Below are 24569 nucleotides of genomic sequence, written 5' to 3'. Positions count from 1 at the left end.
AGGTTATCCTCGTCTTGAAACGTATTCTGCAATAAGAGATCAATGGGCAGTTTCAGAAATAACGTTAGTGGGAGAGAGACCAGCTTAAGGGTTCTGAGTGTGTTTTTTTTGTGTTTCATATGTAGAGCATGGCAGTGCATGCACCATCAAATTGATATGACCTCGCCCCCACGATATGGAATGCGAGATGTTTCCACGCCACCTTAAATGTTGAGAAGCGCGGTAGTTGTATAGATAAATAGTCAACACGCAGCACTGATAATTATAGAGTTTGCAAGTTGTGGTTAATATCCACCGCCCAGTAACGGCCATACACATCCACATCCTCTCACGGATAATGGTCTAGTTGGCAATTTTTTGCGCCCTGACTTTTGGTGACGCAAGACAATAATAATCTTTCCTATTGGGAGTGACAGCATGCAGGCACGACTTTTTGAAGCACTGCTCAACGTAACAGGCAGGTATAATGTTTAATATCGGACACTTGTCTTCACCTTCCTTTACAGGTATTTTTGACTTTTTAAGCTCACCCAGCGAGGTGCTAGCTGACACCACTGGCACATTTTTGCCAATCAGTGGTCCCAGAGAGTAGGACCGGGTGCGCCTTTTAGGGGACGCAGACCATCCACTCTACTGGATTTTGGTCCTGAAGAAAACCTGGTTAATCCAAACCTTTATGGTTGAAACATGTAGACCAGACACATACAGAGATACACGGGTTCATAGTTACCCTCACTTTATCTCGCCACGATTTTAACATTGTCCAGTTGCTTGCAAATAAAATTTATTTTTCTCAAGTTCAAACCAGGACAATTTTTAACACACCTACCTTTTCTTTTCACGCACCTTCACTCACAACCTGCTCCACTGTAAACAGGTGTTGTAGCACACCCTGATGACGCTAGGTCATTAGGGTGGACCCCGATGATGAAGCATGTCATCACTAGGTGATGAGTGAGGGTTTTTTTAACAAAAGGAGAACTTCTCACTTTTGTCCAACCACACACCCCATTAGGAATCTGTGATTTCTCGTTGGTGGTACTCCTCTCTTTGTTTCTACTGATATACCCAGGGGTACAGGAGTACTCCCTGTTCACCTATGTGAACAATAACCCTTGCTCTCCCTCTTGTTTTTTCACGTAAAGTGTTTTTATACATTTGAATATTCAAAAGGTGAGGAATTCCTCACTTTTTCGATGGCCCCAGAGCCAGACCAGATCCAGATGATTTTTCCGCACAGCCCTTGTGCCCCAGTAGGTGGCATACTGCTGCTCCACATGAATTCTGCTCTGCATCAATAGTGATGACTGTAACTACGTAAAGGAGCAAACCAAGCGTGGTGTTATCAGTTTCTTTCTGGACACCTCCCACGCCCCCGTACTCCGAGTCCGAAGATCAACTATTCGTACCAGTGTGTGAAACCTTTTATGGGGAAAAGAGTCCATTCAACAGAATGGGGAGGTGGGAGGGCAGTGAGGAATCTGTGGTAAGATAGAGTATCCACCAGAAAGAACTTTAGCAAAGGCAAGTAACTTATTCTTCTGACCAATACTTTTAACAGCATATTCCTTACATTTAGAGTGGGTACCAAGGCAGTACCTCCCCCAGTGGGGGGGTCTGTGGAATGACTCTGCCCAAAATGTTCTACAGGACCGAATGCCCCAAATTCCCCTTCAGTCAAACTAGCTGTCCAGTCAATACAGCTTTATGACCATGTGCACTGATACCCACGTAGCAACCTGACAATTACTCAAGACATGCATACTGTGTGCTAGCACAGAAGCAGAAGCCTTAGCTCTGGAGGAATAAGTCCTCAATCCCTCATTGGGCTGTTTCTTTGCTAGCACGTAGCAGATTTTGATGCAGACAGAAAACTAGTCACCTTGATAGGGTTCTCTTCTGCACTGTCTTACCTTCCTTTGTTCTAGAGAACCCCACAAACAGCTGATTATCCACACAATAGCCTTTGGTGTGATCGATGTAAAAGCTCAGCATTCTTTGGGGGCCCAATCAATGGAGTCTCCTCTTTCGAGGGGTGAGGTGGAGCAAAGGACATCGGTAAAATAATATACTAGCTGACGAGAAAGGAAGTAAAAACATTTGACAAAAAGGCTGCTCTACTCTGTGGCACCAATTTGGCCTCAAAGGAGGTGGTATAGGGCAGTTGGACAGAAAGAGTTTAAAGCTCCTCCACACTTTGACCTGACATGATCGCAATAAGGAAAACAGTCTTCAGAGTAAAGAGATGAAGGGGCAGCTGAGTAGCAATTGAAACAGAATGCACAGAAGGAAAGTAAGGACCAGACTAGGGGCCCAAGATTATTGAATCATAAGGAATCATGAACGGTTTTAGGACAAACATGTGGAGAAAAACTTTCAAGAAATGCATCACAAGAGGTGATTTGAACAAAGGATGCAGGAAGGTTGAAACGTCTGACAGGAAACCTTATTAGTGTGAACAGCACGTCAATGCTTGGCTTAAGAAAAAACAAATAGCAACATAGCTGATAGTTTGGCCTGCAATGCACACATGTTATGGGTGTGATACCTAACCATGAATTTGTTCCATCATCTGAGGTAAACAGATTTTTTAGATGGCCATCTGGTTGCCAACATGACATTCACTAATTTGGGAGGTAGGTCAAATGTAGTCAATTGATGCTGCTCAATCTCCATGCATGGAGGTATATATTATCCATGCCAGTGTACAATACCCTGGCATGCTGTTTTAAGCAGCAGTATGATTGGAGGACAGATTCTCAAGAGAGAAACAAATTCCAGCTACCACTCTCTCCTGGACCAATGCAGAGCAATTAGGATGACTTGGGTACCCATCTTTCCTGATCTTTTTCAGAACTGGGGACTGGTGAGGTAGAGGTGGGAAGGCACATAGGAGTCCTGTGCTCCACTCTAAATAGATTGCATCTCCATGAGAAAGAATTCTTGGGAATACCAGCAAACAAAAGATTTGACAAGAGAAGTCGCTGAGTGAGTTCACCTGCCAGCTGGTGTACTATTAGGTAGATACCCTGATGATCCAGCCAGTTCCAGTGGTGCAAAGCTTGCTGGAACAGAGTCCAGGAGCCCACCCCACCTTGCTTGTTACAATCCCACATAGAGTTGCTCTTGTCTGTTAGGTCCTGAAAAATCCTCCCCTTTATAGACTGTAGGAAGCTGTTAGACCGGTCAGTCTTAGGGTGATCTTCCTCCAAACCTTTTACCTTACGCTGCCATTTTTTGCTGATCTCGTTTTTGTTGGCCTTAGGACTGTGCACTTTGCCACTACTACCCAGTGCTAAAGTGCGTGTGCTCTATTTTTTAAACATGGTGAAAATGGTTTACACCCAACTGGAACATTAAATTTACCTGTAAGTCCCTAGTAAAGTGGTAATACGTGTTCCCATGGCCTATAAATTAAATGCTACGAGTGGGTCGGCAATACATATAGTGACACCCACCTAGTTAGCCCGTTTAAGCATGTCTCAGGCGTGCCACTGCAGCCTGTGTGTGCAGTTTTAAACTGCCATTTTAACCTGGCAAAATAAACTTTTTGTCAGACCTAAACCTTCTTTTTTCATTTTATACATATAAAGCCCCACCTGGATTTGGCCCTAAACAGCCCATAGGGCAGGATGCAGTGTATTTAAAAAGGTGGCCATGCACTTATAACTTTTATATGTCCCAGTACTGAAACATTCTTAAATTATTATTTCATTACTGCAATGCCCGCCTCTCCCATAGGATACAATTGGGTTAACATATTACCTTTAATAAGTGATAACTTTCAGTTGGGAGCAGGTAGAAATATCGAGTTTGGTGCCTAAAGAAGTGTAATTTAAAACCCTCTTTCATGCAAAGTCAGATTTTAAGTCACAATTGTGAAAATGACAGTTTTAGAAGTTAGCATTTTCTTGTCCTAGTCATTTGGTGCCTGCAGCCTGTATCTTGAGTAATGATTAGGTGTGGCTGGCAGATGGTCATTGTGTATTGTTCCCTGACAGTGAGACAAAGGAACGTAGGTGTTGGCAGGATGGGTCATTTTGACATGATGAGGGGGAGAAGCGGTCACCTACCACACTTGCACACCACAAAAGCTCTACCTGAGCACACTCACAAATGGTTTGACACTTGTCTCTTGTGACCACAGGTAAACTGGTAACAGGGCAGGAATTTCCAAACACCTGTGGGAGTGGACACCTACAGAATCTTCTCAAACATTAAAGTGGGCACCAGGTATAAATAATGAACTGTCAGACCCAACTCTTCAGTACACCTCTGAACCTGTGGAAGACTCAAAAGGACTGCAGTGCGTTTTTGCTGCAAGAAGGACTGCTACTCTGCTGCTAGAGTGAAATTACTGGACCTGCATCTTGAACCCAGGACCAGCAGACAGACTCCAAGGGCTGAGAGAGCCGCAGGGACAGAAAAGATTAACCATCTGGAATCCAGCATCTGGACTCAGTCTGCTGTGAGTCTTGCCCCCGCCTTACCCCAGGGGAGCCAACCCCAGTCCTGGGTCCTTGGAAGCTGGCCTGAAGGTTGATTGCCAATCCAGCTGTGGTTTTGTGGCAGAACCGATGCAGAGCAACATCTTGCAGCTCTGCTCCTGAACCGACAAGATACATTTTCAAAGCAGGACCTTCCATAGCCCACACTCTCCTCGGAATTGCCGCTGCACAAGGCATCCTCAAGGCAGGACTTCTCATTGCAAGACCCTCGTTGACTGCCTCCTCAATGAGGACGCAGGACTCTGATCCACAGCCCTGTCGCTTTTTTTCGGAACCGCAGGTATGTGACGCATCTTCGATGCAGGACTTCGCACTGCAAGCCCCTCATCAATGACATCCTGGACAACCACGCAGGATCTTGCAACTCGTCGGAACTGCTGCTTCATGATGCCTCTTCGGCGTGGGATCTCGCAACTCCGCAAACAGGATTTAAGATACACTTGTTCAGCAGACTTAGCTTGGTCCCTGTATCTGGGCCCAAGCTCCATCGCAGTCAGCCTGAACTTGTAACGTTGTCTCAGTCTGGCACGACTAGATAACTACAGTTGGCGCTTAGTGCTTCTAGGCACTATTCTTTCTTAAAACTTTAAAATTGGATATCTCCGGTTCTACAGATTGGATTTTTGTCGTTTGGTGGCAAATAATTTATTCAATTTGACTCTATTCTTTTTTTATTAGTACAAAATTTTTCTTGCTTTGTGTTTTCATTTAATTTTTGTTTGAAGTGCGGCATAAATATTTTACTCAGTTAAGACTACCATCTTGTGCCAAGCTACCAAACGGTTAAGCACAGGTTAATTTGGGGTTTACTTGTGACTTAAGCCTGACAGAAATCACAGTTGCTGCTAAAGTACGGTTTCACACCCCTCAAACAGTAACCCAATTTCAAACAGAAGCCTTTCACCTCCAAGTGAATGGCCCACAGCTCCAGCAAATTGATGTGGAGAAGTCTCAGCCAGATACCAGAGTCTTTTGGTCTCCATCTCTCCCCGATGACTTCCCCAACCCAGCAATGGTGCATTGGTCAACACTGTCAACTCTGGGAGGTGTAGGGAGAGAGGTCTGCCTCTAGTCCAATTGCGGTCATGCAGCCACCACTGCAGACATTTTACAGTCTACTTGAAAACCTGAATGAATATGACATGTTCCTGAGGTGCTGGGCCTCTGACACATCAGATCACACTGCAGAGCTTGCACGTGCCATCTGCGTGATAGACAGGCAGGAGACGAGAAAACCAAGAGGACTTAGAGCCATCCTCACTGAGATCCATGATAGAGGTTGAAATGTAGGATTTATAGCCTGAATGGCCTGGTCTAGTTGATCCTTACTCCACAGGGAAGGCTTGAAAGTGCACTGCATCCAGGATGGCTCCCATGGAAAGGAGTCTTTGTAAAGTAGATGTTGTGACTTTGCAGGTTCATCATGAACCTGAACAATGTAAGGAGGTTCAAGTACATTGGGAGGTGAACTACAGCTGACTGTGGCAAACCCACTATCACTATTCAAATGTCAAGGTAGGGGGAAGACTGGTAACCTTAATCTCCGAAGATGGGGAGTGACCACTACCATTACCTTTCAATCAATCAGTTAATTTGTAGAGCTCTACTTGTCACACCTGAGAGTATCCAGGCACGGAAAGGGTCTAGTTGATTAGCCAAATAGCCATGTCTTCAGGCACTTTCAGAACTCTGGAAAAGATGGGGAGGTCCGTAGAGGAGAGGGTAGCTTGTTCCAGGTTTTCGATGCTAGGTAGGAGAAGGAGAGACCTCCGCATCTGCTATGTGGGATGCGGGGGATGGAGTGGGGGATGAGGGTTAGAGACAGGGGCACGGAGCCCAGGTGTCTGGTGGGCTGATGGAAGTTCAAACGTTGGTTCAAGCTGGCGGGTCTACAGTTGTGTAGGGACTTGTATGCATGGGTCAGCATCTTGCACTGCCATCTTTTCTGTACAGGGAGCCAGTGGAGTTTACCAAGGTAGGGGGTAATGTGAGTTTGTCTAGGGAGATTCAGGATGAGTCAGGCTGCTGCATTCTGTATGGTCCGTAATCGTCAGAGGAGGTGAGCTGCGACCCCTGCATGGAGCATTGCCGTAGTCCAGTCGGCCTGAGATGAGGGAGTGGGTGATGGTGCATCTTGAGTTTAGGAGTAGCCATGTGAATATCTTATAAAGCATGCGGAGGATGAAGAAGCAGGAGAAGGGGATAGAGTTGACCTGAGTCATCATGGTTAGCTGGTCATCTAGTAGATGCCTGGGTTCCTAGAGTGGTCAGTGGGGGTAGGAGTAGGTCAGAGTTCTGAGGTCCACAATGATGTGTTCCATGGGAAGGTATTGTTTCCGAAAATCACTACCTCTGTCTCAGGCAGATGTCCCTACACCAGTTGGGGACGTCAGTCATGCAATTGTGGAAGTTGGTTTTGGTGGTGTCTTCGGAGAGGGAGAAGATGAGTTGCCTGTCATAGGCATAGGATATTATGTTGAGTCAGTGGGTTTTGGCAATGCTGGCCACAGGTATCATATAAGTGTTGAAGAGGATGGGGCTGAGCAAGGATCCGTGGAGTACTCCACAGATGATTTCATTGGGTTCGAAGGTGAATGAGGTTATTGGCAGACTTGTTGTGTTCTTCCAGTGAGGAAGGCGGCAATCTATACGAGAGTGGCTCCTTGAATGACTATGTGTGCAGCCTTGTGATGAGTGTATGTTGAGAGACTATATGGAAGACAGCCGAGAGGTCTAGGAAGATCAGAGCCGCAGTCGCTCCTCGAACAAGTGTGGCTCAAATGTCTTTGGTAGCCGCAATGAGGGTTGTCTCGGTGGTGAGTTTGCTGTGAAATCTGTATTGGGAGGAGTCGAGTAGGAGATTCCATTCCAGATGTGTGGTGAGTTGTTGGTTGATGGCTTTTTCTATTACTTTGGCCGGAAACGGGAGCAGGGAGATCATTCGGTAGTTGAGTTCGCTGGGCTCTGTCAATGGTTTCTTCAGTAGGTTGTTGACTTCTGTGTGTTTCCGGTCCACAGGGAAGATGGCCATGGCAAGTGAGGTGTTAAACAAGGTGAACACCTGAATGGCACTGGTGAGGCCATTAGAGAACACAGCAAACTGAAAAGGCTCTTGAACCACCTTGAATTGCAGGTACCGTCCGTGGCCTGAAAATTACAGATGTTCTGTAGGTCTACAGTCACCTCCAGTATCCTCGATCCAGGCCTGATAAAATATATACCTGAGAGAGCATTCTTAATGTGCCCTTCTGCAGGAAGAAATTGAAGTTCTAAAATTAGGGCACAGGTCTCTGCCCTTCTTTGCCACAAGTAAATAGCAGAACAACTCCTCTCCTTGGGGAGAGGAGTTGGCCTAACGGCTAAGGCGCTCGACCTCGGACCTGGGGATCTGGGTTTGAGTCTCGGTAACGACGCCAAAACCTCCTGTGATTCTGGGCAAATCACTTAATCTCCCCGTGCCTAAAAATTTTTTTTTTTTAAATGAAAGTGTGTGTCCTAATGTAAAAACGTAACTTGTACTATGTAAAGCGCTCTGATACCTGATTCGGTTCGGGTCTAGTTCGCGCTATATAAAACTACAAAAAAAAAAAAGTAGCGCCCAGTTCCAATCTCTGAGGTCGGGACCCTTCCTATGGCTACTTTGTCCAAAGAAGCCTGTATTTCCAACAGCAACATGGATAAATTGTCCACTAAATACCAGTCTGATGAAGGTGGAGGATGAGAATGCAGCGGGACAGAAAGGAATGGAAGGGTATAGCATCGTTGCACTAACTGCAGGACCCACCTGCCGGATGTCATCGCTTGCTACTTGTGGAGAAAATGTCCAAGCCTGCCTCCCACGGTGTGGCTGTGGGTTGCTAAGTGTAAACTAAAGCAGCTTCGAGGCTGCTGACAGAGAGGCTGGGATCTAGTAGTCCCTGTCGCCTACCACAACCCCAAAAGGACTGGGTGCCTGTTATTTGGTCTTGACGCTGTCTGTAGACAAAGTGCCAAGTTATGCATTCAAATGAACAAATTGCTGTGGATACTAGCTTGCGGGTGTACAGAGCTCAATGGAGTACTCACTAGCTCTACTTTCTTTAAAGCACTCAAGGGCACAGTTGGCCTCCCGAAAAATAGTCTAGGCTTATCAAAAGGCATATCCAAGTGGCATCTGAACGTCACCTGAAAAGCCTGTGGATCGTATCCACGCATTAGGCTGGAGCATGTTAAGCAGCCTGTTGTGTCCAGGCCAGACCCCACATTCTACTTAGCCATATCCTGGTTGTGTTGTATGATCCCTGTCAAATTAGCGTAGAGTTCTTTCGGGACAGCTGGTAGAATTTTCGTGACTGAGTCCTTTGGTAGAAGTACTGCTTCATCAGATTGAGACTGTACTGGGGCCAGGTGCATCAGAAGCATGTCAGTATACGACTTGGGCCATGAGGAGTCATACAGGACCAACAAACCGAAGTCCTCCTCGGACATCAGCGCTGACACAATTGCAAAGGGCAAAGATAGTGCTGCCAGGTTTGGAGTTTGCTCCAAAGCCGGAGCCGAACCTAAAGCTTATTCGAGGGGCACAGATGAAGTCAATGGCAGACCCAGAAGAGGTAACCCGAATGGAGGCCTCCTTGGATGTATGCAGCCTGACAGCAAGCTAGATGTAGCTGCTAAGGTGCCAAAGACGTGGAGGATGGCCTCCTTACATGCCTCAATCTGTTGTGAACCAGAAATTCAGGATATGTGGTGACCAGGACCAGAATGGGTTCCTCAGTAGGTGACCAGGATCAAAACGGGTATGGGGAAACTTTGGAATGCTCACAGTATCCTCAGAGGGAGAGTGGCAAGGATGGAGCAGACCCGCTTGGAAATCTAGTGCTTTTTTTTTTTTTACTTCGAATTACCCGAAGACTTGGATCGCAAAAAATTACCTTTCACCAAACAGGCGGAAACTAGCCCATGTCCTCGACTTGGAGCAGGGACGGATCTCACATAACGTGCAGTGTTAGCAACATACACCTTGCCTTCACAGTTGCGGATTGTCTTGGGGTTCATCAGGGCACACCCCCAAACGAATGAGATGTGGCCAAAACCTAGACATCTGAGGCATACCTCACAGGGCTCAGTCTCAGACAGTCCGTGCGGGGCTTATATTCTGTAGCTTTAGGAGGGAATAGGTTCTTTTGTACATTGGAAATAATCTGGACAAAAGGTTGTCAACTGACAAGGAAACACTAAGAGCTAGCTCTGGATCCATTTACAAAGGAGCAGAAAGAAAGGGATTAACATTAGCAGTGCTTGGGTGGTGCATATAGGCAGTTCACGTTGCCGCTTCCAGGGTGGAGCAGAGTTGAAATGAAGCTGCATACGCTATGTATCGGCATGCAGGGGCTGTGTTGAAAAAATCTTCCAGATCCAGTCTGGCACCTGGGCCATCCTAAAGGTGAGGAATCTGTGGTTAGAGGATCCATCAGAAATTCAAGAATTTCTTTAAACAATTTACAAGAGGCCCTCTTATTAGATAAAGAGTAAATAAATGCATTACAAATATATTGGAATTTTTACACGCAAGGTCCTATGTTGGCACATTGCAAACAACAGTTTGATTATGTACATCAGAGGTAATGCCAGTGCAAATAACAATAAAAAATGTAAAAAGGTACATGGTTGCTAGAAAGATGAACGTTTATTTATAGTTAAGATTCTTCCACCATGCTCAATGTGAAGACTTCAGGTAAAGGCACAGGTGGGAACGGGGAGTTAAGGGAAGTATACACTTGTCTACACTAAAAAGAGCAATTTAACAACAAACAGGGTGCTGAAAACCATGAAACGCTAAATTAAGTTACTGTTGGTGTAACTCAGATGGCAAATAATGTATCCATAGGTTTGTTGTTTGACTAAAATCTGGATTGCAAAATTAACTTTTTGCTTGCCACAATAAACAAAATAACAAGTCTATAATAGACAATTTATATTTCCAGTTCATTCACGATGCCTGTGATTTAATAATATAGGTTTTGGCACAAAGGCAATATGAAAAAGTTTTGCTACTATTGCTATAAGTGTCTGAAAGTGTTACCTCCGAGTCATCGTCATCAAAGTCATGAAAACTTGAATGATCAGGATTATTCACTTTATCCAATAATTCTATGGCAAGGGTGCGACTTAATGGTTGCGAAACCAAGGGATGCTGTAAGAAAAAGGTCACAAATTATAAAAGCAAACACAAAAAGGTTATGTTGTATTTTGGTAACAATATTATTTAACATGAATATTCCTTGTCACAAACATTCTAGTTTTATCATGAAAGATAATTTTATTATAGTTTGAATTCAGGGTACAGTAGCATGCCCACTTAAAACCTCTGAATTTTTGCGAAGGTTTTCTTTTATTTAAACAACTCTGCTTTACCAGAGATGTATGAAAAGTAAACAAAATTCAACAGTTGTAATACTTATTTGCTTTTGACTATCTAAGCAAATTATGTAAACTAGCAAATAAAATCATGAGGTTTTCATACACAGAAAAAAAAATATGAGTTGTCATTCGGTAAGTGCAATTGCCCAGTTCCTCCAAGTCATGCCCTCACAAAAAGTATGATATTGTCATTCGGTCAACTGACGCAGACCAAATATCGTTAAAACACCGACTTACAATATTCCTTAGTTTGGGATGCAGCCACTTCAAAATAACTATATGTAGTATACTAATACTCGAGTTTTAAAGAGAATTTGTTTTTATATGTGCCCGTGAATCCCTGATGGTGGGCATGGCTTACCCTCCCCATGGATTATATGCGACTGTGTAAGAGTTCAGGATGCTGCCACCTTTGCATAATACTCATATCTATACAGACACAATAAACCTAATACATGGAGTAAATATACAATTTTCATATGTAAAAAGCAGCTGATGTAAGGTAGATGGTAGACTTATTTTGTTCTTTCTTCACAGATATACATTTTTAATTCCGTTTCCATGGAACACCAACCAACACCTGTTTCACTCCTGTGGGAACCAGCCCCGGGGCTATTTCACGCTACTGATAGTTCGAAGATTTAACAACATATAGACAGAACGACCACATATGTGATCTTCTAATAAAATCTATGTCAAATGGTGTTATGATGAGTTCCGTGAAAAAAGAAGCTGTGAATCACTGCAAATGTGTTGAACACCGTGATAAAAGAACAGTTAGGTGGAGTGGAAAACCACTTTTGCAATGTATAGCAAGTGTGAAAAACAAAAGCTAAGAAAAAAGATCATAAATCCTTTGTGTATAAAGAGCATATCTGGAATTCTACATGACTGGAGTTCCTACTATTTTCAAAGGTGTCACTGTAATTGATGAACAAGTTACTTACCTTCGGTAACAATATATCTGTAAGTAACATTAGTTAGTTATGGATTCCTTATCTTAGAATTACACCCAGGCGTCAGACTGGATCCGGGAAGTTTTTCGTCAGCAGTATCTCTGCGCGTCGGAAGGTGGGATCGGTCGGCTCCGTGTCCGTCGTTGGCGTCGTGCTGCCGGAATGACGTTGCAGTAGCTACTTAGACGCCGCCCTCGCGGGCTGACTTGAGTTCTGTACACAATTTTCCGTGCCAGAATCGCAGAGCCATGCAAGACACTGACCACTCGTGCACAAAACTAGGGCCCTGAAAGAATATCCTTAACCCTAACAATCAGTTTGCAGAACGGGGAGGATGGGTGGGGCGGTAAGGAATATATAACTAACATGTTTTTTACAGATATATCGTTACCGAGGGTAATGAACTGGTTCATCTGACAGAAATACGTTAGTTATAGATTCCATACCTTAGAATACCAACCCCGGTGGTGGGTTTGCGAACCAATATTACACCAGAAAGTCCTGGAGAACAGAACAGCCAAAGAAGCAGTCTCTCCGGACTTGACTGTCCAGACAGTAGTGTTTCGTAAAGGTGTGCAACGATGCCTACGTAGCTGCCAGAGAGATATCGTTTAGAGGAACTTCTCGGTCTAAAGCAGTAGTGGCTGCCGTCGCTCGGGTGGAATGGGCGCGCAACCCCACTGGATGCTCCTTTTTCGCCAGAGAATAACAGGCCTTGATACACAAAACGACCCACAGAGAGAGAGAGTCCGTTTGTGCACGCCTCACCCTTTTTTGGCACCCACGTAGCCAACAAAGAGCTGGTCATCCACAGGGAACTGGCTTGTGCGGTCCAGGTAAAAAGACTGCGCACGTTTTGGGTCCAGACGGTGGAGCCTCTCTTTCTCTTTGGAAGGATGCGGAAAGTAGGTGGGCAAAGTGATGGTCTGCCCAATGTGAAAGGCAGTGACAACCTTTGGCAGAAAGGATGGACAGGTTCTGAGGACAACCTTGTCCGTATGCAGAGAGAGAAAAGGAGGCTTTGAAGAAAGAGTCTGGAGCTCATTCACTCACCTGCCAGAGGTGATGGCTACCAGGAATGCAGTTTTGAGAGTTAAAAGCCTCAAAGAACAGTTGTGACGTGGCTCAAAGAGGAAGCATTAAACAATAAGAAAGTGGCTATCCTCTGCCTATTTCCTGAAATACACTTCAAAGGTAATTTTTAACCTAAAAACGCGGTTAGCCATTAAACTGTATAGTACTATGTTACAGTATCTTGAACCAGCTACCCTTTTCTTACAGCATTTCCTATGTTGAAGCTCCTGTCTCTAAATATTCGACAGAGTGTCCTCACCAACTCATATAATAACATTGATCTAAATAGGAAATGGATGGTTGATACTTTTATGTAAGTAGGATTAACTTATCAATAATCATGTGAATTGGTTTATGATTTAACCTTAAGTTAAAGATTGGTATAGAGTTGCCACACCGGCTCATACAAAATCTCATCATGATATGTATGTTAGTTTCAATTAATATTGTCAATATGTAAATAAAATTGTTTTTATCTCTATTCTGTGACATACGGTATGTACACCATTGATGTAATTAAGAAACATCAATTTGACCAGGTCATAATGTTATGTTATTTTGTTACATTTTTTACAGAGGGTCATCACATAGATGCATAAAACCCATGTCCTGATGATGGTCTTATGAAATAACTTCGCCAAGACCGAAACGTCGACTATAGTGTCTAATTCTGCACGTGATTTACCAACTACGATTGACTTTCATTTATTTTTGATTTGAAGTCATTGTATTATCATTTCTCTAGCAGTTTAGACCTACTTTCTGATGTATTATAGGAGTGTATGAAATGCCCCCTTGTATATCTGAAATGCATTTTTTCCTGTACCCTTTTATATCATCTAAATCTCTTTGTTCTTAAGAAAATAATAATCTTTTTGATCAAAAACCTGGTTATTGTATTTATTTACTTTGTTAGTGTGGTAACATTATTCAATTGTCCTTAAAGATTTTTATTTTTCAGCCACTAAACTTATAACAGTGAGGGTTCTTAATCAATTCAAATCCCTGCCTAGCTGACATTCATAACCTAAACAAAATCCCTTGCTGGCCTAATTTTTTTAATTTAGTGGCTCAAAGGGAGCGCACATTAAAAAGGTTAGAACCTCGGTAACGAAGCCAAAAACTCCTGTGATTCTGGGCAAATCACTTAATCTCCCCGTGCCTAAAATGAAAGTGTGTCCTCATGTAACGTAACTGGTGCTATGTAAAGCGCTCTGATAACTGATTCGGTTCGGTTCTAGTTCGCGCTATATAAAACTCTGCAAAAAAAACAAAAAAAACAGATTCAAGTCCCACTGAAGCATAACGAAAGTAATAGGAGGAAAAAAATGAGTTATGCCTTTCAAGAAGTGATTAACCACCAGGGACTTGAAAAGAGACGGCTGTTCTGGAAGCCGAAGTAAGGCAGAAATGGCCGAAAGATAGCCCTTGATAGTGCCCAGAGCAGGGCCCTGCTGGGCTAGAAAAAGAAGAAACAAAAGAACCTCAGAAAGAGGGGCAGAAAGGGGTTACACAGCCTTTGCTGTGCACCATGCCACAAACTTGTTCCACCGGCATGCGTATACCGTCTTAGTGGAGGGGCGCCTGGCTGCCAAGATTGCATCACAAACTTCGGCAGGCAGGTCAAATGACGGCAACTGCCGCCGCTCAATCTCCACACAAGGAGGTGGAGGCTGGGCAGGTTCGGGTGGAGGACCGTCCCCTGCGGCTGCGACAGAAGATCCTCCCAAATAGGCAATCGGAGGATCAATGGCCATGTTGAGCAGCTCAGGATACCAGTCTCTTCGTGCCCAATCCGGACCCACAAGAATGACTTGGGCCTGGTCGCGCCTGATCTTCTTCAGCACTCTTGGCACAAGTGGTATAGGCGGAAAGGCGTACTACAGACCGCAAATCCACTTGCAACGAAAAACGTCGCCTAGCGAGTGCCGCCTTGGAAATTCCCAACACGCAGAATTGCTGACATTGCGCGCTCTCTTCGGGGGCAAACAGAACTAACCAAGGCTCTCCCCACTGCCAAAAGAGACCTTGCACCACTTCCGAGTGAAGATGCCATTCGTGATCCATCATGCACCTGCGGCTCAGTTCGTCCACCCTGGCGTTCAGGGAACCTGCCAGGTGTTGAACCACCAGGGATATGCCCTGATGTTCCTGCCATGTCGAGAGGCAGAGGGCCTCCTGACATAGGGTCTTCGACACCCACCCCGCCTTGTTTGTTGCAGTACCACGTGGGGTGGTGTTGTCTGTGAACACCTGCACTACTCTTACCCGGACAGAGTGAAGGAATGCATTTAGTGCAAGACGAATCGCCCGAAACTCCAGAAGGTTGATGTGGAGCCCGGATTCTGCCGGAGACCAGAGGCCTCTGATTTCTCCCTCTCTCATGTGGCCGCCCTTCCCTGAAGGAATGCAATCGTCAATACTGTGTGGTCTGGTTGGGGAGGGAGAGAGATCTGCCGTTGACCCAATCCTGGTTTGAGAACCCCCACTGCAATTGTCGTGCAGTGTCCTCCGAGATCTGGACGCAATAGGACAGATTCCCCTGATGCTGCGCCCACTGGAACTTCAGGTCCCACTGCAGAGCACGCATATGCCACCTGGCATTATAGACCAGCATGATGCAGGAGGCCATGAGGCCCAGCAGCCTCAGGATCATTCTGACCGAAACCCGGGACAGAGGCTGAAAGATCAGAATCATAGCCTGAATATCCCGGACTCGCAGTTCAGGAGGATAGACCGGAAACCGCGTTGTGTCCAGAACTGCTCCGATGCAGAGGAGCTTGAGAGGCAATCAGGTGTGACTTCGGCACATTGATGGAAAACCCCAGCGAATACAGGAGGTTTGCCGTAGTCTTGAGGTGGGAGACGACCGCTCCAATGAAGAGGAGCTTCTGAGAAGGAATCAGGTGTGACTTCGGCACAGTGATGGAAAACCCCAGCGAATGCAGGAGGTTGGCCATAGTCTGGAGGTGGGAGACGACTGCCTGGGGCGAGCCCGCCTCCAACAGCCAGTCGTCGAGATAGGGGAAGACTGACACCCCTGATCAGTGCAGATGAGCTGCGACCACTGCCATCACTTTCGTGAACACTCAAGGAGCACTGGTAAGGCCAAAGAGGAGCACGATAACCTGGAAATGCTCGTAGCCTACCATGAACCGGAGGTAACGCCGGTGGGCCGGCAGGACGGGGATATGAAAATAAGCGTCCTGCAAATCCAACGTTACCATCCAGTCTTGCGGGTCGAGGGCAGACAAGACCTGAGCAAGAATCAACATTTTTAACTTCTCCTTCTGGAGGAAGCGATTGACGTCCCTGGAATCCAAGATAGGACGCAGGCCCTTGTCCTTCTTGGGGACCAGAAAGTTCTGGGAGTAACAACCACAACCTACTTCTGGGACAAGAGAGACTTAACTTAACTTTATGCTGGAGAAGAGCCAGCTGATCCTCCAACATGCAGGGGTATCTTGGTGACATGGCTGGAGGGGTAGTCTTGAAGGGGAGGGAGTAGCCCCTTCGGACTATTTGCAAAACCCAACTGTCCGACGTGATGGTGCTCCAGTGGGGGAGGTGATGGCGGATCCTACTGCCCACTGGCGTTTGATGGGCCTGAAAGGTCGGGCTAGGAGGGTTTGGAGGCTGCTGCAGAGGGGGGTTTGATGGACTGGCCAGTCCACTGGCCCTAGGAACCACAATGGTTGTTCCCACGTCCCCGGACCCGTGAAGGTTTGATCATTTGCTGCGGTCTGTGGCTTTGGGCGGGACGTAGCAGGGCACCCCTTCCGTAGCCACGAAAGGGGCGAAAAGCTGACTTGGCCATAGACCGCGAGTCCTTGAAACGCTATAGTGCGTTGTCTGCTTTGTCACAAAAAGGCGACGGCCATCAAAGGGCACACCCATCAAGGTGTTCTGGACATCCCCTGAAACACCAGTCGACCTCATCCAGGGGTAGCGACGAAGCGATACTGACGTTGAAACGATCCTGCCCAGAGAGTCGGCGGTGTCCAGCCCACAACGTATCGCAAATTTTGCTGCATCACTCCTGGCAGTAACAGCCTGGGAGAGCACTACCCGGGCCTGCTCCAGACACTAAGGCAGCACGTGACCCACCATATCCCCCACTAAGTGGGATTAACGGCCCAAGAGACTTGCAGTGTTTACAGATCACAGTCCTAAGCTGGCGGAAGAGAACATTTTCTTTCCAAGAGGGAGCAGCTTCTTGGATTCCCTTTCCGGTGGAGCAGTAGGGAAGGCGCTTTGGGAGGTGGAGGCTTGGACCACCAAGCTCTCTGGGGTGGGGTGTTGGGAAAGGAAAGGAATATGCTACTTACCAGTATGCATCTGTTCTTGGCAGGTAGGGCTGCTGACATTTATATCTTTGCATAGATCGCCGCCTAGTGTTGGGTCCGGATGATTGCACATTGTTGTCCTGGAAGAGTCTTCGAAGTATCACGAGAAAGGTGGCTCCTCCCTTGGACTACAGTGCGCATGGGCATCTTCTCCATCCTCAGATTGTTTTTTGCCATTGTGGCAGGGATGGAGTATGATACAGTAAGTGATTTCCATGCTAGAGATTAATTCTGAGTGCTACAGCTGCGACAGGCACCGGGGAGGAGGGCGGGCGATATAAATGTCAGCAGCCCTACATGCCAAGAACAGATGCATACTGGTAAGTAGCATATTCCGTTCGAGGCATGTGGGCTGCTGAATTTATATCTTTGCATAGAATAAATAGCAGTATCCTCCTTAGCGGCGGTTGCCCGTGCCAGCTGCAGCAGTCTGAAAAAGAGTTTTGAGAACAGCCTGACCTACAGCAGCTTGCTGTTTGGAGTGTCCATCCACGCAGTAGTGTTTGGTGAATGTGTGTATGGTGGTCCATGTGGCTGCTCTGCATATATCCTCTAGAGGAATGTTACCTAGGAAAGCCATGGATGCCCCTAACTTGCGTGTGGAAGGCGCTCGTGGGGGAAATGTGCGTTTAGCCTTTTGATAACAGATCTGTATGCACTTAACAATCCATCTGGCTATACCTGATTTTGAAATTGGGTTGCCTTTGTGCTGTGGAGAGAATGCAACAAACAGTTGCTTAGTTTTCCTGAAATCTTTGGTCCTGTCTATGTAATACAGGAGAGCTCTTTTAACATCAAGTGTGTGCAGTGCTCTGTCTGCCACTGAATCAGGATTCGGGAACAATACTGGCAGTTCAATTGTTTGGTTAATGTGGAACTGTGACACCACTTTAGGCATAAATTTAGGGTTGGTACGCAGCACTACCCTATTAGCATGAATCTGAATGAAAGGCTCCTGAATAGTGAGGGTTTGCAGCTCACTAACCCTTCTCAGCGATGTGATCGCCACTAGAAAGGCCACTTTCCATGTCAGAAATTGTATTTCACAAGAGTGAAGAGGTGCAAAGGGTGGACCCATTAGTCTGGTGAGAACTATGTTTAGATTCCAGACAGGCGAAGGTGGGTGTCTTGGAGGAATTACCCTCTTGAGTCCTTCCATAAAAGCTTTAATGGCAGGCACTTTGAAAAGGGAAAGGTGCTGTCTGTTCTGAAGATAAGCTGCCATTGCAGCTGAATGTATCCTGATGGAACTATAGGCCAGATTGCATCTGTATAGGTGCAATAAATAACCTATGATGTTTTGGGTTGATGCATCTAGTGGATTTATGTTAATTATTAGAACAATAAATGACAAAACGCTACCATTTTGCCGCATAGCATGCCCTGGTTGTAGGCCGCCTAGACTCCTTGATGATGTCCATACAGTCAGGGGGCAGGTTTAGGTAGCCAAACTCTATGACCTCAGGAGCCATATTGCAAGGCTCAACTGTTGCGGATCGGGGTGCTGAATGTCTCCATGGCTCTGAGTGAGGAGACTGGGTGTGAGTTGCAGCCGCTGGTGGGGCACCACAAAGTTCTAGGAACTTGGTGTACCATGCTTGCCTTGCCCACATTGGAGCAACTAGGATGAGCGTCATGGAGTGCTGGCGCAGTTTGCGCGCTACCAGCGGTATGAGCGGTGCTGGAGGAAAAGCGTACGCAAATCTGTTTGACCAGTTCATCCATATCGCATTGCCCTGAGACTGCGGGTGTGAGAACCTGGCGGTGAAGGTGTGGCATTTTGCGTTTTCTTGTGTGGCGAATAGGTCTATCTCTGGATGACCCCACTGCTGGAAATACGGTTGTAGCACTGAGGGATGGAGCTCCCACTCGTGCATTTGATGGCTGTGCCTTCTGAGCAGGTCCACCATCTGGTTGTCCTTGCCTGGGAGGTGTTACGCCATGAGGAACATGTTCCTTTGAATGGCCCACTTCCACATGCTCTGTGCTAAGTGTGACAATTGTGGAGAGTGTGTCCCTCCTTGCTTTTGGATGTAATACATTGCAGTCATGTTGTCCATCCGGATTTGCACGACTTTGTTGCACAAATGCAATTTGAATGCCTTCAGTGCCATGAAGATTGCCATCAGTTCCAGTAGGTTGATGTGCATCTTCTGCTGCTGCGTTGTCCATAGGCCCTGCACTGTGTAATGGAGGACATGCGCTCCCCAGCCCTGGAGAGATGCGTCCGCTGTCAGCACTATTTGTGGCACAGGTTCTTGGAACGGTCGTCCCCTGCAAAGGTTTTGTGTGTTCCACCAATGCAGAGAGTTGTATGCACGACCGGTCACCAACACTAGGTCTTTTAGTTGACCTTGAGCCTGGTTCCACTGTCGCGCCAAGCATTCCTGAAGCGGACGCATGTGCAGCCTCGCGTGTGGGACTATAAAGATGCAGGAGGCCATCATGCCTATCAGCTGCATAAACACTTGCGCTGGGAGTGAGTGTTGGGGCCTGAATTTTTGGATCAGCACTTGCATGCTGTTGACTCTTGCTGAGTTTGGGCGTGCTGTTGCTGTCAGAGTGTTTATTTCTGCGCCCAAGTACTGTTGCAGATGTGCGGGTTGAAGATGAGATTTTTGGTAATTTAGTGAAAATCCCAGACTGTGCAGGAGGTGAATTGTGCGGGATATGTGGCTGGCACATTGCTGGGCCGACTTTGCTTGGATAAGCGAGTCGTCCAGATAAGGATAGACATGGATGTGTTGTCTCCGAAGGTGCGCAGCGACTGTCACCAAGCACTTGCTAAACACTCTGGGGGCTGTAGTGACCCGAAAGGCAGGACCTTGAACTGGTAATGCTGGTTGTTTATGGTGAACCTGAGATATTTCCAGTGACTGGGGTGAATGGGAATGTGGAAATATGCATCCTTCAGATCTAGGGTGGCCAGGAAATCCCCCTGAGCGAGCAATGGTAGAACTTGCTGCAAAGTGAGCATGTGAAAATGTTCTGACAGGATGTATTGGTTCAGGGGTCTGAGGTCTAGAATGGGCCTGAGAGAGTTGTCCTTTTTTGGGATTAAGTACAGAGAGTACACCCCTGTACCCTGTTGTTCTAAAGGCACGAGTTCTATGGCCCCTTTTTGCAGCATGGAGATGACTTCTTGCTGCAATAAGTGCATGTGCTCTGCGGACATAGGACGGTGCCTTGGGGGTATGTTGGGTGGAGTGGAGGTTAGTTCTAGACAATATCCGTATTGTATAAGCTGTCTCACCCACCTGTCTGTGGTAATGCCTTCCCAGACTGGCAGGAACTGCTGAAGTCTTCCCCTGACCGGTGTTACATGGTCCGGGGGCAGTGACAAGCCGCCACTGTTTATTGGTGGCGGAGGATCTGGCATTATTATTTCCCCGTCCTCTGCCTTTGGTGCTGTTCCCACGGTATCCACCCCTTTTGTTCTTGTTATAGGTGGTTTGTGTGCCGCCTTTATTGTATTGGGCTTGCTGCGATGCTTGTCCCCTAGAAGCTCCCCTGTTACCGGAGCGACGAAAGGAACCGCCCCTGAACTGTTGTGACTGTAGAGCTCCCATGGACTTGGCAGTTTCTGTGTCCTTTTTAATTTTTTCTAGGGTCGTGTCTACATCAGTGTAGGAGAGTGGGGTCTGCAATCCCATGGCCACCCCAGATTTTTGCTTTTTGCTTCACTGATTTACGACTTTCCCTGGCTGTGGGCCTGCTAATCAGACCCACAGCCTAGCTGTTCTCTCTCTAAATTACAACCATGTACCTTAGGTGCATTTTACCAATTGGTACTGGGCCACCTTATCAGTCCCTGTACAGCATACCTTAGGTATCCAGGGCATAGGTGTACCCAGGGCCTACCAGGGGCTGAAGCATGTATTATGCCACCCCTGGCTGGCCACCCAAACAGACAAAACTGGCTTAACGACAGCTGGGGCAAGGTGGTGTAATCACCCTTTGCTTTAGATATAGCATACCTATATCTAAACCTAAAATGGACACATATATTCCTATCAGTCACTCCTATGGCAGGCCTTATCAATCCTGAAGGCAGAGTGCTTGGAATTATGTGAAATGGTGCTCTGGCATGAGCTGAGCCCGTTTGCAGCTTGCGGAACCAAGTCCAAATAGCTGTTCCATGATAACGCTATACCATATACTCTTAAGTGCATTATAATCCTCGCGGTTAAATGCTAACTTTGGTATAGCATTATCAAAACATGTCGAGTAAGGTGTCATACAAATTGGAATACTAACCCCTCGCCAATTCTGGCGACGGGGTTAGCATTCCACCCTTCTAGAGGGACACGACATGTATGTAACTGTGAACCCCGGTTAAAGTCAGACACAGCCTCAGCTCCACAAAATGGATGCTGCCACCGAGACACAAGTCTGCCCTCCTGCTGCTGGGAGTCCTTCCAGCAACGGAGGCCTGGACAAAGGGTTTCCTGTCAGGGGCGGTGCTAGCACCATCCCAGACAGGATTTTGTGTATCCCAGGTAGGCAGGGCTGAAAGGAAGGTGACTGCAAGTGGCACCCCGGTGCTCACTGTGAATATGCCGGCTCAAACCGGTTCCTGGGGCACCCCGGCCCCTGCGCTGGGGAGAGACCGGACAAAGGAGAGGGGTGTAACCACCCCCCTCCTGGTCCCACCCATAGGGCAGGACCTAGTCGCGTGCCAGCCCCTTTTCTAAGGATAAAGGTAGGAGCAGGCACCCTTCCCAAATTAGATCATTCTGAATCTTGAACTACTTTCCACGAAAGGAACTCTTGACTTTTCTGAAGACTCTCCCTTGTGGCTAAGGAGTAGCCACCCTGCACCAGCAGGCACCATCGAAGCTCTTGCGGTTTGCTGCACGTCCATCCTCCGGATCAAGACTGCCCAGCTCGACGAGACCCGGATTCCCTGCCATCTCTGACCTCTACCTACATCATCCAGCCCAGCTGAGATTCGTGGGTGTGACGAGACCCGTGGGACCGGCCATCTTCAAAACCTGCACGACGCTTCACCAGCACGACCCCCGAAAGACCCTCGAGTAAGTGCACTGGGGTTTGAGAAGCCCTAACCGTTAGCAGCTCCAGCACCGAAGTCCAGCCTCCCAGCATCCACGAGATCTGCGTGGGGCCCTTCTGCTTCTTTGCTGCTTGCCACGTTGTCCGGTCACTTGCCCGTTGGCTAGTGACCCTCTTGACGACGTACCACGACGTTTTCACCGCTGGTCACGGTCCCCTAGACTGGCCCTTGCTTCTTGTCCAACAAGAAGTGCCCTGGACCCTCCTGGTCCACTCCCGACGCCATCTTGACTCCACCGCGTGGGCTTGCCTTTGTCCAGCATCGCCGACAGCCTCGTGGGACAGCTCGCACCTCCAGCCTGGACGCCGACAACGCCTCCTAGCCCGTGTGACTGCAGAGTTCAGCGTCGCCCACTCACCTGGTCGAGGTGACTTCATCCGGTGCCATCCTGGTGCCCACATAATCACTGGCTAGTGATTAAGAACTAAGTCCCCTCTGCTTTCAGGTCGTCTCCTTCACCGATCCAGGCTTGGATCCCTCCGAACATCTTCACTGGTCGCCTGCCAGCAACTTCTTCTTTCAGGCTCCATAGACTTCAACGAGGATTCCCGACGTCTTTTGAACCCTATGCAGCCGCGGCCCCTCTGCTAGGTAACTTGAGTATTTCGGTGCTCCAGCACAGGTTCACTATCCAGGTGTCCAGATCCTTTGTCGTTTTTAGTCTATCTAGTCGGATTCGTCCGGAAACAGTAACTTTAGAAACGCTAGCATCCATAGACTTCTTCCCGCATCCCGCGTGAGAGTGCACACTCTGCACCCGATCTCCCTAGGCGTCCTGCTCCTAACCTTAGGGTTCAGTAGTGTAGTCCTAGCGATCCTGAAGCCTCTGGATCTTGTTACTTACCTGCTAGTATTTCGCATTCCACTTTTTGTGTATATGGTTTTTCGTGCCCCTCGGGCATTTGTGTAAATTGTGCAACTTGAAGTATTTTCACAAGAGTTTTGTATTGTGCTTAGCTCCCTGACTCATAAAGAGTTCAGGGTAGTCTTGTTATAAATAAATATCCTTTATTTTTCATAACAACTTGTGTGGTGTCCTTTCACTTGGTGTTCAAGGGGTATATGTGATGGTAAAACAGCTGGCTTAACACGCCCTCTAGAGTTTAGCCTAAAGACTGCTCGTGTCCATGCTACTAGGATAGCTGGTCTAATAAGGTTGACTTACAACCAATCATCAATAAGGGTTGTTTGGTATGATACAAAGTGATCACTAGAATAGTGAGCACTATATATCAGGCCAACTTCTCACATTGGTGTGCAGCGGTTGGGATTTGAGCTTGCTGTTGTTTTACCTCGCACGTATCCTAAGAATATCATTTGAAAGATCACGTAAGTACCCAGGTACATATAACTTAACTTAGAATACTCTGAGTTCTACTGAACCAGCTGTTGTAGTGTAACAGGGCTTAGCACACCCTGACTACAACTCTTAGCAAGGGATCAGTAGGTAAACCCATAGTGTAGGTAGGTGCATCACTTACACCACACTAGAAGCATGTCTACCCATGGAGAGTCTTCAGAGACTCCCCTTGTGGCTGTTGACCCTCCACAGGTCACTTCCAGATATGCAGCCCTTAGCTTCCAGGAGATGAGACAATTGTGTACCTCCAGGAAACTAAAACAGGGTTCTAACCCTACCACTCCTTTTCTGTTAGGTCTCTTAGAGACTTATGATGCTAGAAAGGTTTCTCATACAGATGGGAGCATGCCCCCCTTAGAAGGTACCCTTGGAGATCCTGACCTCACTGAAACTGAGGAAGTAGAGGAGGAAGAGGATGAAGAGGCTATTTCTGGGGATGAGGCAGACAATGGTCCTGAGCTAGTCAGCAGACTTACTAGGGCCAACTTAGACCTGCATAGGGAAGGATCTGGGGGACCCCCAGTACTGACCCTAATCAGGCCTAACATTGGCGGTAGAAGAGATAGGTCTCGTTCTAGAGACTCCAATAGATCTGTGCACTCTCATGGCTCTGCTCAGAGGAGAATGACTTCTCCCCAGAGGAGAATAACTTCCCCTCAGAGGAGAGAACATGAAGCAAGGATGAAACAGGCTAATCTGAGGATTCAGAGGGAAGAACTTGCCCTTGCCAAGGAGAAGCTTGCCTTTGCTAGAGAGCAACAGTTAAGTGGGGTAGTCCCCACTGGTGGCAGCAATATCCCTAAGGATAAAGACAGGAGTTTTGATACTAGACACCTGAGTAAAATAGTG

General features: G+C 47.0%; 1 protein-coding gene across 7 annotated transcripts in view; it reads right to left on the bottom strand.

Annotated features, from left to right (window-relative positions):
* Positions 1-24569, bottom strand: part of MAP4K3 (mitogen-activated protein kinase kinase kinase kinase 3) — a 1422157-nt gene that overhangs the window by 988550 nt on the left and 409038 nt on the right. For all 7 annotated transcript variants that reach the window (XM_078649063.1, XM_078649064.1, XM_078649058.1 and 4 more), the window contains exon 12: positions 10573-10683. In XM_078649063.1, the coding sequence (XP_078505189.1) occupies positions 10573-10683 (111 nt within the window). The remainder of the gene's footprint in view (positions 1-10572; positions 10684-24569) is intronic.

Source organism: Lissotriton helveticus, chromosome 6, assembly GCF_964261635.1.
Source record: "Lissotriton helveticus chromosome 6, aLisHel1.1, whole genome shotgun sequence".
Lineage (NCBI taxonomy): Eukaryota > Metazoa > Chordata > Amphibia > Caudata > Salamandridae > Lissotriton > Lissotriton helveticus.
The sequence above is the reverse complement of the archived record's forward strand: the minus strand, read 5'-3'. Positions and strand labels throughout refer to the sequence as shown.